Here is a 14,005-nt window from a genome sequence, read left to right on the forward strand (position 1 = left end):
AGTTCAGTTCATCTACCGAGGGTGAGTTATTTCTCCCGAATACCATTCGACGTACTTCGGAATTGCTGATCCGGTGTTCCCACCAGGGCAATGCTCTCGGCGCACAGCGGCCAGGTTTCTGATCCATATAGTAATATGGAGCGCACCGCAGCATTGTAAACTCAACCCTTGAAAGAGAAGCTGATGTCACGCCTAAGCCACAGGTGACGCCACAGGTTTCCGACCTAAAGCTACCATAGCGAACCCAGTGATTTGGAATGAACAGTGTTCCATAAACTTCTGTTTACCACGGATCTTCTACAGTCTACCTCTCCATGGGGGCCTCAAACAGCCAGAAGCATTGGTATTAAATTTCACGGGGTTTCGGGGTGAGGAAGAAAACACTCGCTAACCAATAATTTATCTGACTGGCTGATTGTATGAATAATTTCAACATGTACAACTCAATCACCTTAATGCGTCACAATTACTGTGTCCATACACAGAGTGCACATCTCACCGTTTTGTCATAACCATACTGAAAACGGCGCTCTGAATAAAATAATAAATAATAATGATAGATAATAAATAAAATAAAATCCACACATCAAGTCTAGCATGGAGATAGAGTCCACCTCGGGCACATTATCTTTCCTGGACTATAAAACACACAAGTTAAAAACTGTCATCTATCAGAAACCAACAAACACAGGGAACGTCTTAAACTACTCATCAGCACACCCGAAATCCGTGTACACCAGCGTCGTCTCTTCGATGTTCAATCAAATCGGAGCGCTGTGCACAGAACAGATCGACCGAACGCCAGCTCAAATCGAGATTGTCAATAGACTTCAAGAAATAGGATAGCCAGTGAGTTTGATTGGGAGTCAACTAAGAAGGATATTGGTGCCGGTATCAAGAACCAGTAAGGAATAAACTTGCACAACAGTCATTCCAAATAAATCAGTAACGTCGGAGGGTAGCCGAAGACTGCTGAACTTAGTCAACATTCGAGTAGCTTTCCAGAAGGGAAAAACGCCACGTTCGGTGCAATTGAAAGATCTCTCGGTTGAAAGGACTAGGAACTGTGTATGAAATTAACTGCAACGATTGCACTAAGGTTTACGTAGGACAAACTGCCAGGGAATTGCACACCAGAATTGGTGAGCGTGAGATGAGAACAAAAAAACCACCAAGGAATGCGGAAGAATACCAAACGCTGGTCGAAGTCTTAGGGATGGCGGTACATGCCTAGGACAAGAGATATAGAATAGATCTGGAGAATGTGGAAGTTTTAAGATGGGGACCAGGATTCACACTACAACTGCTGATAGCCGAGGCGGTGGAAATTATCAAGCATCACAGCGTGAACAGAATCGAGGGTGTGGAACTGGCGAGCGTATGGAAAACGGTCTTAGTTAAGCCGAATTGACATGTGACTGTGTGGTTGTCAACGTACGTAGAATCATTGGCAAACACTGGGGGGTGGAAATCCAAACCCGACCAAATTTCACGGAATACAAGTATCGTATCATTAGCTCATATACACAGTCGGACGGAAAGTGTAAACGACCTTCAAGAGGGATCATCACGTAGACCGAACCAGAAGAACTAGACCCTAGGCTGGAACCAGATCCATGTAGGTTTCCCCATTCGTCTAACACTTGATAACCCACCCGAACACACCACATCCCTCAACTGACCTAAAATTTAGCTGACTTGGCTGATTAGTTCACCTTCCGCCTTAAATCTCGACGGACCCCGTAACCCAGTCACTTGGCATGGTGAAGCATTTGTGTCAAAAACGAAACGTCGCCTAGCAATAAATCTACTGATTACTACCAAACTTTTCCGAAAAAATGATCTTCCCTGCAAGATGTAAACCTGTTATGCTTGAAAGATTTTTGATTGCAGGAGAACTACCTACCTACATCCACAATGACCTATTCTGTTTTTAAGTGTTGAGGAACTAGCTGTTGCTGGTGTCGGAGAACTTACATTGAAATCCACAAAACCTCCCCATTAAGTGAATCTCGGAGACGTGCCCGTTCTTTGCAGAAGCCTCGGGAACCACCATCTTGATTAACCAACCTAAACAGACCCGTCGACTCACCATTTTCCGGCGACGCCGCGGCATCCTCCCGCATGTAGCTTTTAATACTGATACTAATAGTAATAACAATAATACTGAGTCTAAAAGTTCTGATGACGAAGGTACAGAAAAAAGCTTGTTTTCTCTTACTGGTTCTCCTGGCTAACAAATCGCAAACTTACAATAATGAACAGAAATCACGGGCAGCGGTCATTTGAAATTCATGTGCACATGTGGATATTCCTGATACAATGCAAAGATAGGAGCACTGACATATAGATAGACGAGAGGCCCACCAAAATTGATGGATAAGATTGAAATACCACAAAGAGAAGACAATTATTTTCATCTGAAAGACTTTTTTTACAAAGGGAAACTATCATGGGAATTGGTAGTGCTGTCTATGACTACCTCAGTTCTCACCCCATATATCCGGTGTACAATACACTGTCGTAATTCCAACCAGAAGGCAGACAAACCACCGAATACAGCGTGCGAAATTCCAACTATCAGTTCCATTCCAAATGTTTTGGGTAGTGGGTAAATTAGTTGTGAGCCGAGTGGACGAAGATCTAAACGGACTGGAAGAGGGCGTTGGATTTTCGTGATACTGATAGCTTCGGGCCGATGGCGGACGTCGGGAATGAAAAATTTCGCTGGCACGCGCGAACTCATTGTCTGGATTCCTGTCCATCGCTGGATTTATCGGGATATCCTGAGTAAAAAAGGGGGAAGGAAGCCAAAACTGAATGACTATATCATATTCGCATGACGCTCTAAACGATAGTTAGGGCACTAGATATTAAGGAAGTCTAGCATATTCACAAACTTCAACTGCTGGTGTGGATACTTAGAAAAGTTAATGAATTCATTGTCAAAGTGGGCCAACCTATGCTAGAAAGCCTGGAGATACTGTACAGCTGTTTCACCCTCATTCGGAATGTTCAACAGCGTGTAAACCACGAAGCTCAAAGGGTATGGTCGTTTTGTGAAGATCATCAGCAGCTTCATTTCATGTAGTCTTATCGGGACTCGAGCCTCCAAGCACAGAAGAGCTATGAGAATCTCTCCTGAGTTGCTCTAACCCACAGCAGGTCAGGATAAGTTCATCTGGAGAAACGGGGAGTCACAAGGTCTCATTGTTGCACGTAGGCTAAAACCGCGGAAAACGAAGCAACGAAAAAACTAAGTTATTACCGCTGTATCATCAAGCGTTGAGTGAGTGAACCACGACTTTCCACTTAGTGTTGGTCCACCAATCAAATTCGCTGGGTCGGCCTCATCGGTGGACATTACCTTACGTGAACTTTCACATATCAATCGTGAAGCGAATTCCGATTGGATGCCTCTCACTCAACAGCCAGTGTAGCACGCTGCCCAGCATACGGTCAATGCTGATTCGGATTAGATGCCAACTACTCATTGTTTACTGTACAGGAGTCCAAGCAGTATTGTGGACTAAGAACACTATTCACAGAACCCGTCGGTTTCATTAACGAAACACCACCCAACTATTGCATTCATTAACGAACCGTAACCACGGTATGCGGGTTTTGTCACGGAACCACTAAAAATACATTGCCAATTAAGTTGGTACTAATTAGAAAATTAATGATTGTGATATCCCTCAGCTTAACGTGCTGTGCAAAGGCCACCTCACGTTTCAGTCTGCGCGATATTCGAGATATCGAAGTATACGTTCTTGGCATAACAACTACTTACGAGGTTGCAGCTTCACGGGAAGGTCCGTTTTTTGCCGGTGGTATAGAGACAGCTGATATCTGGCTATCATATCTTGACGGGACGCATCACTGGTTGGAGACATTGGTAGAGATGACACAGTGACGCGCTTAATGGTGCTCATCTGTTCAAGCTGTTGCATGCAGCGCATAGCCTCCCTCCCTTTTACCCAATGAACAGTTGACTACCACTCCTGGATTCACGCGTCAACCACATCAGCTAGTGCTTCCAATGCATAACTATCCAGCCATATTTTCCAAGAACACCGGTGAACGAAACTGTGGCAGCTATAACCACGGTACGACATGTACACGGTTCACACCTGACGATGACTGCTTCCACCAGCACATCCGGCTATTTGTGTCACATCCCCAAGACGATCAGATGCCGTCTTGATCAACCGAGTCGGATGGACCGGTAGGTTGTCGTACCCGACCTAACTAACTCGCAAATTAACACACTTGCACACTTGCGTACGGGTTTATGTTCAAGCAGAACATAAAGTTGTGGGAAACCCAAGGACCACGTCTAACTGATGAGCCCCAGGATGGGCGAAATCGGCTGTGGGATGTCGGAGAATTTCCAGCAACTGTATAGGTAGTGCAATATCAAGAAAACACATATGAATGCTTCAAAATAGAGATAAAATGTCCACACATAAACTAGATGTTCATTTTTCATGTGTCAAAACAACACTTATAGATGCCTCGAAAAGATGATTTGAAAGTCGAATCCAGTCTAGTAGTCACCATGAACAGGAGCCATCGATGAATGCAGCTCCAAACCACGTCCTTCGTGCAGATGTGTAACTCGAAGGGAAACAACAGAAAAAGATCCTGTCACCGACCGAAATAATCCGAAACCACACGAAAAACTAATTGCATGAAGTCGGAGGTATAGCATAGACATACATAAAATCTGTTCCGAAGTCCACGTTGCCTTTCCTGTATGCGGTCGTAAAGACGCCGGGATTCCGGGTCGATGAGAAGACTGTACGCGGCCGAAACCTTCTGGAAACTTTCTGCGCTCGCTTCCTCAGACTTGCTCGCGTGAGCTCGATCTGGATGAAATCGTTTCGATTGGGTGTAGTAGGCAGATCGTATTTCTTCCATGGTGGCCTGCTCTCCGACACCCAAGACCTCATAAGGATTCGTACTCGCCCAAAGGTCAATCACCTCACGTTCGGTGTGCGAGGCGCGACGACAGCGTTTCCATTGTGGAGAAAGGCAGAAGCCATTTTCTACAGAAAATGTGAGAAAAATCTGGTAGTTGTCCGGAGAAAACGCACTTTGCGCTTTTGAAAAGACATTTTTAGGAAGAGCCACCGTGGCCCAAACTTTCAATAAAACAGAACTCTGCGAAAACTGACTCGTTTCTTAGGCCCTAACAATCAAATAGACCTAACAATTGTAGGTGATACTCAACTGATGTTCCCCTTTTTATAGTGATCCCGTTTATTTTGCTTCCGGCAAAGTTCACTCCGGGTGAAAAGGATGGGAAAACAACTGCTAAAATGTTTTTTTTCACTCTCACCAACCGGGTAGAAATAACATGGAGAAAAACACGTACAATTTGCAAAAGAGAGGAAGGTCAATCAGGCATCCGTAGAGCTACTCCTTCCCGTGAAAATAACGCTGGCTACTCCGCCTTAATCTGCATTGTTTCACCAAAAGCCAGTAGTTGGTTTTTTAGGTTGCTTGTGTACCGGAACTGTGAACAGCTAACTCGGGCTAACTGAATGGCCGGCAATTATGCACCATGATACTATCCACGAGGCTGGATTTCGAGGTCAATCGCTGGGTGACCTTGGTGAAGCTGTCAATAGCGTTATTTAACTAAGAATGAGCTATCGCCAAGCTTAAGTGGAGAAATCCCTTAATTAGAGCGAGGTTTCGATTGTGGTGGAGTTTCTCATGGAATCGCAACGTTTCCCGTACAGGATTTTAAGCATGGACATGCTTAGACTATTAAAAATACCGTCTTTCTTGAATCTGTATTGGATGTTACAAGATAGAATACATGGGCAGGGTAAAAACTGGAAACTAACACGGATCGCAAGTAGATAGCTAAATAACGTGCAACTGGTTGGATGAGATAAACTCAGGGTAAAAGCAAATTTGACAGTCTGATAACAGCTCCTAGGGCGAATAATGACAAAAACCTCAGGTCCTCAATTAGGGGAGCTTTCGGAAAAAATAGACAGTGACCTTCTGAACACTTCATTGTATCAATTCTCCGATATAATGTTCCCCACCAATCTGTCAGAATGCAAACATTGATCAGATCAGTTGTCAAATGGGAGCGGCTTTCTCATGACAAACGAATCAATTAGAGCGTACTAACGTCAAGACTCACTGCAGCAATTAGCTTGAGAAAGCCTCTGGTCGAATGTATAACGAAAGGCGCGCATCCATCCGTTTTCAATAAAAGCGTGTGACAAATTCGCACGACTGACAGCTGAAACAGGGAGTACAGATGTTTTCCAATCGCACTCAACACTCGTGCGTCAAGTCTTCAGCCGAAAATCAGCTGTCCCCTTACATCTAATGAGCCGGGACATCAGAAAGTAAGTCTACGGGACGTGCCCACGCTGCCGAAATCTCTGCTGCCAGTTCAGTTATTAAATCATGAAGATGGTCAAAATGTGTGGCTCTCTCTAATTAGTTTGACATTTGACCGTGTTGTGTGTTGTTGGATGTCACGAAATTCTCTAGTTCCTGCCTACCACAGCGACTTCCGAACGATCCACCGTAATGTTTTCATCCCCAATAGCTACAGATTTATCCCAGTTCTCCCTTGATTTTGAACCGAAACGTTGGTCAGCCTTGACTAGTGTCCTATTCATGTGTCGTAGTCGCGTTATACGAGCCGTTGGTTTATATTCGTCCTGTGACTGGGGCCAGTGGTCCTCAGTATTTTGCTTCATCTCATACAGACTTTAAATCAACCCGTCTATCTTCTTCGTTTTTTGGACTGGTGAGATTCCCAGCACAACATCCTGCTTCTTCGGTTAGGGTGTTCTTTTTTTCAGGAGGTACATGACTATAGCTGTGCCACAAACACACTATAGGAGTACGATAATCAGTCCCAAAACAGAAAGCTCCATCATCGAAATAAGCCGCCAAGTGCTAAATTCTCTCCACGACTACCTTCCACGAAGAAACGCACATCTTCAGAGCGAAGAGAAGTTGAAGGAACGACAAAAATTTCAATAAAAAAGCAATCAGATATCAAAGTACAAAAATATATTTACAATGTATATACACATACGGTGATGTGATCCGCAGGAAATATATACTACGTTTATAATCAGAAGGACCGCGGGCGTTCACATCTGTCGCGACTGGTTGTCACGCTAGCGACTTGGCCAACACAACTGAATGATCCACACCGCACAACACGTGTTTCACTTCAGCTGGAATCTTCACGGGGAAAGGGTAGGTTTGTCGCGAGGACTTTTTGCCCAGTTCAGCGCCCAATCCGAGGCAGTAGAGACCACTCCTTGGGGCACCCCAAGCCCAGAGTAGTCCATTGACATTGCGTGCAATGAAGTGATGCAGTCCAGCAGTAACACTTACAAGTGCTTGTGGACTTTTGGGAATAGCGGGAACAAATAATCCGGGTGGAATGAGAGTAGGACGATGGGCGAAGTTTGTCTGTGGCCCCAACCCAATGCAGCCGAATCCCCAAACGAATAACTGGAACAAGGGCCAAATGAGAGTCCCAGGTCAGAATGATAGTAATCAGGACATTGTGAAATTATAGCAACTGTCGATGTCTCACGGGGATTTCAAAAGATTCCAATACTGCCATATCATCTGTGAGGCTAAATCCAAGAGCACGCCCAATATAGGCTTTAGATTACGTTGGGTCGCTCACGATCACGGTTGTGAGCAAATTCTTTTCATAATCTGTGTCGAAAAAAGCTCTTTATACTATACATCTAATACACCGTACAACTAGCTCGAACAGGTCGGGTCCCATACATAGTCTCTTTTCAAACACGTGGTTAGAATCTGAAAAGCATACATTAAAGCCGTTCATTCAAGTGCACAGTCCCCGGCGTTCTCAAAAGCATAACGCAGCGATGTATACGCGCACACACAAAGTGTTTATGGGCTTCTTGAAGGAACGACCTTACAGAATCGCTCTTCCATGAGAAATGAGGCACAAGACTTCCAACACAAACGCCTAAGTATCCAATCTCATCTCATTCGCTCCATCAAGCAAAGCGTATTACACGCCAGGCATTAGTAGAATGGATGACATGCATGTTAAAAACTACCAATGTTTGCCGAGCACATACATTACAAAAAATACAAAGATTCACACAATACCCAGTGATCAAGAGAGCTTTCCAAAGTATTCAAGGTTCGACACAATGAGAATGACCCAATCACAACTCTTATCCAAACTCTTACCTGGGCAACACTAACGAAGAACTATATAGACTGGGGACACAGTTACGCAAGGGAAAACTTGACTCGCCCAACTCGTCCCCAAAAGGCAATAGCGTCCAACGTGCAGTACCAGCTAAATTCGGTATCGGTATCAGAGGGACGGTTGAGGGACTTATCTGCAAACCCCTCACGGTTGCGTAAAGTTCGTGGTAAAGGGGATGCTCCCATAGAGGGGAGATTAAAAGCAAAGGTATGTACCTGAGGTTTGTCAGTTCAATTTTCCTAATAACTTCCTGAAAGGTTCGTACTCACCAAACCACAGCAAGCAGTACACTGAAGTAAGATATGGAGGCCGCATGACATACCTCTATAGACTGTCAGGATTGATCACCCAATGCCTCGGAACCTGAACAGGCAGAGTTATAAATACAGACCGAATCAGAAAAGAGTGCTGCTCAGGGGTGCGCGCTGATCGATCTGTCCTTCTAATACGTGTTTGAACATGAATGCTAGTGTAAAACAACAGCAGACATCTACTTCGGTCCCATAAAGGTGTATAACACATTCCGAAACATGCCACAGTTGTTCAGAGTTAAACCCTTCGTTCTCTGTGTCTTTTGGGGTACTCTATGAAGGTTTGAGGGTTTGAATTTCGCCTCAGATTTCGCGTTGTGAGTACCCACAATCAATCTCGGACTAACCTGCACAGTGCCTCATCGTGGTGGGATATTTATGTAAGATTCATGAATATTCGGGGGGGGGAGGTCTACTGGGTCGGCTTAGTAATGAAAGTCCCCGAGACGTCTGACTAAAAGCCACAAATAATACCATCCAGGGAAGGTGCATGAGATATTGCAGGCGACTTACAGACAGTTGCCACGTAGTTCTGGCACTAGGGCTGGAAAACTAAGTTTCATCGACAACATTTCAAAGGTTAGCAATTGCCCAGTAGAGTAAGAATTTCGTGCTCCATTTCGTTATCTCAAAACGAGAACACCTGCTGTCTGCTTCAAGTCATCCTGTGTAACCGGAAAGTGTTTTAGGAGAGCGGGTCGTGGACTTTCATCCTAATATCTGTTACAGCCCTACACACCCTACTTGGAATCGTTGCACACTTACTCAGATATGAAAAAAAAAGAAAACCCTAGTGGTTTCAGATATTCTGTTTGCGTCTTATAAACAGTATGAAATTTCGGTATTTAATATGGCTACTCTGTCTACACTAGCTGGAACCATGGGAAAAGCCATGTACAGAAAGAAGATGTGTGAGTCGATCTGACGTACAAAGCCAGCGTCATCCACGAGGCTACACATAGAACCAGCAGCTGCGACCGAAAGAATTTTACCGATGCGGACACCACGAAAGTTTGCACCAGCCTCCTCCGGCACAACACACTCATCCAAAGGAAGTTCCACGGGCTCGGGAACTTGTAGCGCATCGCCAGCAGGCCAAATTTGACCATATTCGTTGTTTCCCCAGGCGAATAGACGTCCGCACTCAGACAAAGCCAACACAGTATCACCGACGGAGGATAACTGACTAAAAGGTAGATCGAAAAGACCATGCAAACATGGTGTAATAGCACTGAGCTATACCGGATAAAATAAGTAAAACAGTCGTTTAGCCTGTGCCTAATTGCAATATCACCCGGAAAGAGCACGGGGGCTGGGATACTGACAGGTTGCCCAAGCCTAGACAGGAACAGTTGAGATGCTGAGGTTGGTTTGGAATTATCTCGAGCTCACTATGCCGGATAAGCATCGTCAAGCCAAAAAATTCACACAAACCGTCGACCGCAGATGTGCCGTTGGTACGGCAACTGAGATGATACCACATCATACACTTTACCGGCCATCTTCACCGAAAGTCTAATTCGGTCTATTATATCACATTCTCTCGAAGACATCACAGCTAGCAAGTCAGGCGGTTGGGCCAATCTAGCTTTCTGTGAATACTCTCTTTGGGTCTCTCAACCGTAATTTTTTATTCAGAGTGCAATCATATCAAGAGAGCACGGAACAAAATACAACAATGTTATCGAGCGTAGAAGACCAACAAACAGTGAGAAGTGAAATCATTTATCTAGATATCCTGGCCATGCTGATAGTCTAGGTTCATCGGCCTTTTGCGTTCTAACCCAATACCTGTCACATCGAATGCTGCCCTTTTCAAACCCCCAACTAATGTATCACCACCAATGATCTCTCATTTAACGCTGTGAGCACTGTAAACATACCATCAAACTACAACCCACCGCTACTGAACCACACATAAATAACGCTTCGATTAGTGATAGAACGTTTTAAACCAAAGTACCCAACTCAACTAAGAAAACAAGGATCATGTGTGCGACCTCTCTAGACGGTAAAAATGTATAGATTTCTAGATTTCTGACATGCTACATCAATCTTTTTGTCGTCCACAGTAAGGCAGTCAGTGTCGTGAACTTTGTTAATCTGCTGGACCCACTATTCTGCTACCGTGAAAGAACATGTTCCAATCTCGCGGGGGTGAAGGGTATCTGAGCTGACGAAAGCAGATAGCTAATGTACATTCCTAAGTAACACAGTGCTTGAGTGGGAAAGTACACACCATCAGTAATTGTCCATACAATTACTGATCAGTAAATCAAAAGTCACCACCCATCCTTAGCCTGCAACTATTCCATACAGAGCATCGACGCCACAAAACGTATATCAGCACCCACAGACGTAACAACCCTCAAGTCTTCCCTCGGTGTCGTCAGTCACTACAGCAAGTTTCTGCTGCCATGCATCGCCTCCGAGGTCCACTGAACCAGCCACTCACTGAGAATCACAAGTGAACACGGTCAGAGGAGTACCAACGTGCATTCCACTCCCAAACCCATGCTGAGCTCCGATTTGCTTTTTACTCACTGCGATACGTCACTGGAAATCGTTGTGGCGTCGGATGCCTCAAACTATGGAATTGGCGCAGTGATTTCACGTGTTTGCCTAGAGCAGCCAGATCCCTGCAGCCAGATTCTTGACACCAGCCGGGCTCAAATATAGTCAGATAGAAAGGTATGCTTTGGTGATCGTGTCTGCCGTCAAGATGTTTCATAAAATGTCCTACGGCCGTTCGTTCACCTTACTGAGCGATCACAAGCCGCTCCTTACTATGTTTGGCTCGAAGAAAGGGATTCCGAATTAAGCCAAAAGTTTCTAGCGAAGAGCCATTTTCCCTTTGGGAAACGACTTCAAGATCAAGTACCAGTCCACTACCAGCCTCTAACAACCGGACGCACAGTCGCGTCTCATTGATTCACGCAGGCCAGAACCAGAGGATACTAACTGCAACAATTGCCTTGGAACCGGAGATGAACCGCGTAGCATCGGAAGCAGTTTGCATTCCCCCCGTGACTGCTGACATGGTCCACCGGGCTATCGACTAAGACCCTGTGCTGCAACAGATCACCAGCTACCACCACAATCATTGGACGCGTGACTGTCCACAAGACGGACTGAGACGGCGCGACGCATTATCACAAGTCGAAGGATACCTTTTACCTTCAGAACGCGTTGTCATTCCCAAGGAGTTACAACTAGCCGTACTGAATCCCTCTCATAAGGGGAACCCTGGAACAAACAGGATGAGGGCTCTTGCCCGGAGTTATGTCTACTGGCCTCCGATGGACTTCCAGATTGAAAAAGTTAGCAGATCTTGCTTGCGTGTAGTCAATCATCTAAGTTCTCCGTAAAAACCTACCTGCGGTCGTGACCGCAGCCGACCGAACCCTGGTCTCGTCTTCACATAGATTATGCAAGTCCAGTGGGCGGCCAAAACTTTTTGGGCGTGGTCGGCAAGTGGCCTGAAATTCTTCAAATGCACAGCCCCACAAATGCTACCATATTCCTAGAAATCCTACCTTTGTTCAGTCACTTTGGAACGCCAGAGACCGTTGCATCCGACATCGGCAGCCAGTTCACGTCATCAGTGTTCGCAGAGTGTTGTCAGGAGCATGGTATAACCCATGTTCGCTCGCTGCCGTTTCATCTATAGTCGAACGGCCAGGCTAATCTGAAGCGTGCACTTCAGAAGTCAAAAGGAGAGGGACCGACGGAAGAGACGTTGCAAAGGTCCCTGCTGGTATATCGAGCGACGTTGGACAAGACAGGATCCCCAAAGACAATGAGGCCACTGCAAGTGAACACCCGACTTCAAAGCTACGTGAACAAACTTCAAGAGGCATGTGTTAGGCGGAATTCCGCACCAACACCGCTTTACCGCTCGCAGTTAGGCCCTGCTACGGTCAAGAAGCCTATCCCGCAAGTGATTGATCAGAAGATCGGGACGCACGCCAGTTCAACATTAAGGCCCGAAAGTGTGGACCCAACAACCAAACATAATCTATTATCCGACAAATGCTGGTCAATGGCGCGTCCAGAAAGCGTCGAAATCTCCAGAGTGTTGTCACCGCATATACTTTATATGTACATGTTTTAGACCCTCTTTTGGAAGTAACAGCAGTCTCGTCCTACATAATTCGACGTGGTGAACTCAGGCTTTACGCACATTGCAGTTGGTCTACAGTGCATTAATAATGGATAGAAATTCCGAAGGGACATGTGATCACCACGGTCTCCGGCGCTAGAAGAATCAAAAGCAGTCTCCAGGTCAGGAAAAACTACCGTTGTTGAGTATGCGTCCTCCTCCAGGTAGAAACCAAGCTCTGCTCGCATAAATTCGTCCCTCCTGGAGATTGATCAACCTGTGCAAAATTGTCAGACAGCAGCTTGGATGCTACGGCTGATGCCACGATGGTTTTCTCGTGATACTCTTGCACCAACTTCGAATACTGGAACGCTTGATCTTGGATCTCAGATTAGCTTCAACAGCCGAAATTCAGAAGGGCTAAAAATGGAGAAATGCTCACGTTATATGAACCTTCCGAAGAGCACCCCCGACTGCCTGAAATTGATCTGTACAACTGAGATGACCGAGACCCGTTTGACCGTCCGTTCCAAGACCAGCTGCGTAAACCACGCCGTCTATGCTGAGAAGAAGTGTGTGGTCCTGTCCGCAACAAATCTGGAGAAGATAGCAGAAAGTAAAATGTAGAGGAAAGAAAGGATGCTGGAATAAAAATTTTAAAAAAATTGAAATAACTGAGCAGATCGGTCAGCAAGCCGCTCTTGCCCAGACTGACATCTGTCGCACTTCTAGGACCCAAAGACAAGCTACACGCACAGTTGAAAACTCACGGTACCGTCCCTATTTATCCCCCCAGATGCTGCAGCGCGTTGCGGATATAGCCCTCAGTTCACGAGCTGAATCTCCATTACTCGACTGGACACATGAAGACAGCCAACTCTGACCTATCCTACTCCTCACTTCCATGAAAGCTCACACTCATTCTCGACCCTTTTGTTCATTGTATTCACCTTGAACTAGAGATAGCTTAGTGATTAAGGCACGAATTTACCGACCGGAAGATCCGTGTTTGGATCCTAACCCCAACATTTCGACTCCTCCAATCTAGGCTTAGGTAACCTGGCAGTATCTAGGCCTCGTCCTCATCATCATCATTACTGTCAGCTGTAAGAACCGCGTACTCGTCGTACAGTGGTTGTAGCTGCCACAGTTTCGTTCACCGATGATTTGGGGGGGGGGTAGGTAGCTGCGCATTGCACACGCGAGCTGATAAATTGGTGCATAAATCCACCACTGTCAGTGGGCTGTCAAGTGGGTGGGTTGGAAAAGGAGCTATGCATTGAAGGCAATAGCTTGGATGCACGAGCGCCATTGAGGGCGCGACTGGGCCATGTCTGA

At 45.6% G+C, this 14,005-nt stretch overlaps 2 protein-coding genes across 2 annotated transcripts in view; both read right to left on the minus strand.

Moving 5' to 3' along the window:
• Nucleotides 1-2,216: 2,216 nt before the first annotated feature.
• Nucleotides 2,217-6,920, minus strand: T265_02567 (hypothetical protein; the record flags this gene model as incomplete). Its single annotated transcript, XM_009166846.1, has 4 exons — nt 2,217-2,786; nt 4,723-5,051; nt 6,167-6,261; nt 6,877-6,920. The coding sequence occupies 4 exons, from the start codon at nt 6,918-6,920 to the stop codon at nt 2,484-2,486; spliced, it is 771 nt and encodes a 256-aa protein (XP_009165110.1).
• Nucleotides 6,921-7,095: 175 nt separating this feature from the next.
• The window catches only part of T265_02568 (hypothetical protein), a gene marked incomplete at both ends in the record, with an annotated part of 20,952 nt that continues 14,042 nt past the window's right edge, over nt 7,096-14,005 (minus strand). The window contains 3 exons of the mRNA XM_009166847.1: nt 7,096-7,509; nt 9,496-9,751; nt 13,110-13,264. Of these exons, the coding sequence (XP_009165111.1) occupies nt 7,162-7,509; nt 9,496-9,751; nt 13,110-13,264 (759 nt within the window). The remainder of the gene's footprint in view (nt 7,510-9,495; nt 9,752-13,109; nt 13,265-14,005) is intronic.

Source organism: Opisthorchis viverrini (assembly GCF_000715545.1).
Source record: "Opisthorchis viverrini unplaced genomic scaffold opera_v5_31, whole genome shotgun sequence".
NCBI lineage: Eukaryota > Metazoa > Platyhelminthes > Trematoda > Opisthorchiida > Opisthorchiidae > Opisthorchis > Opisthorchis viverrini.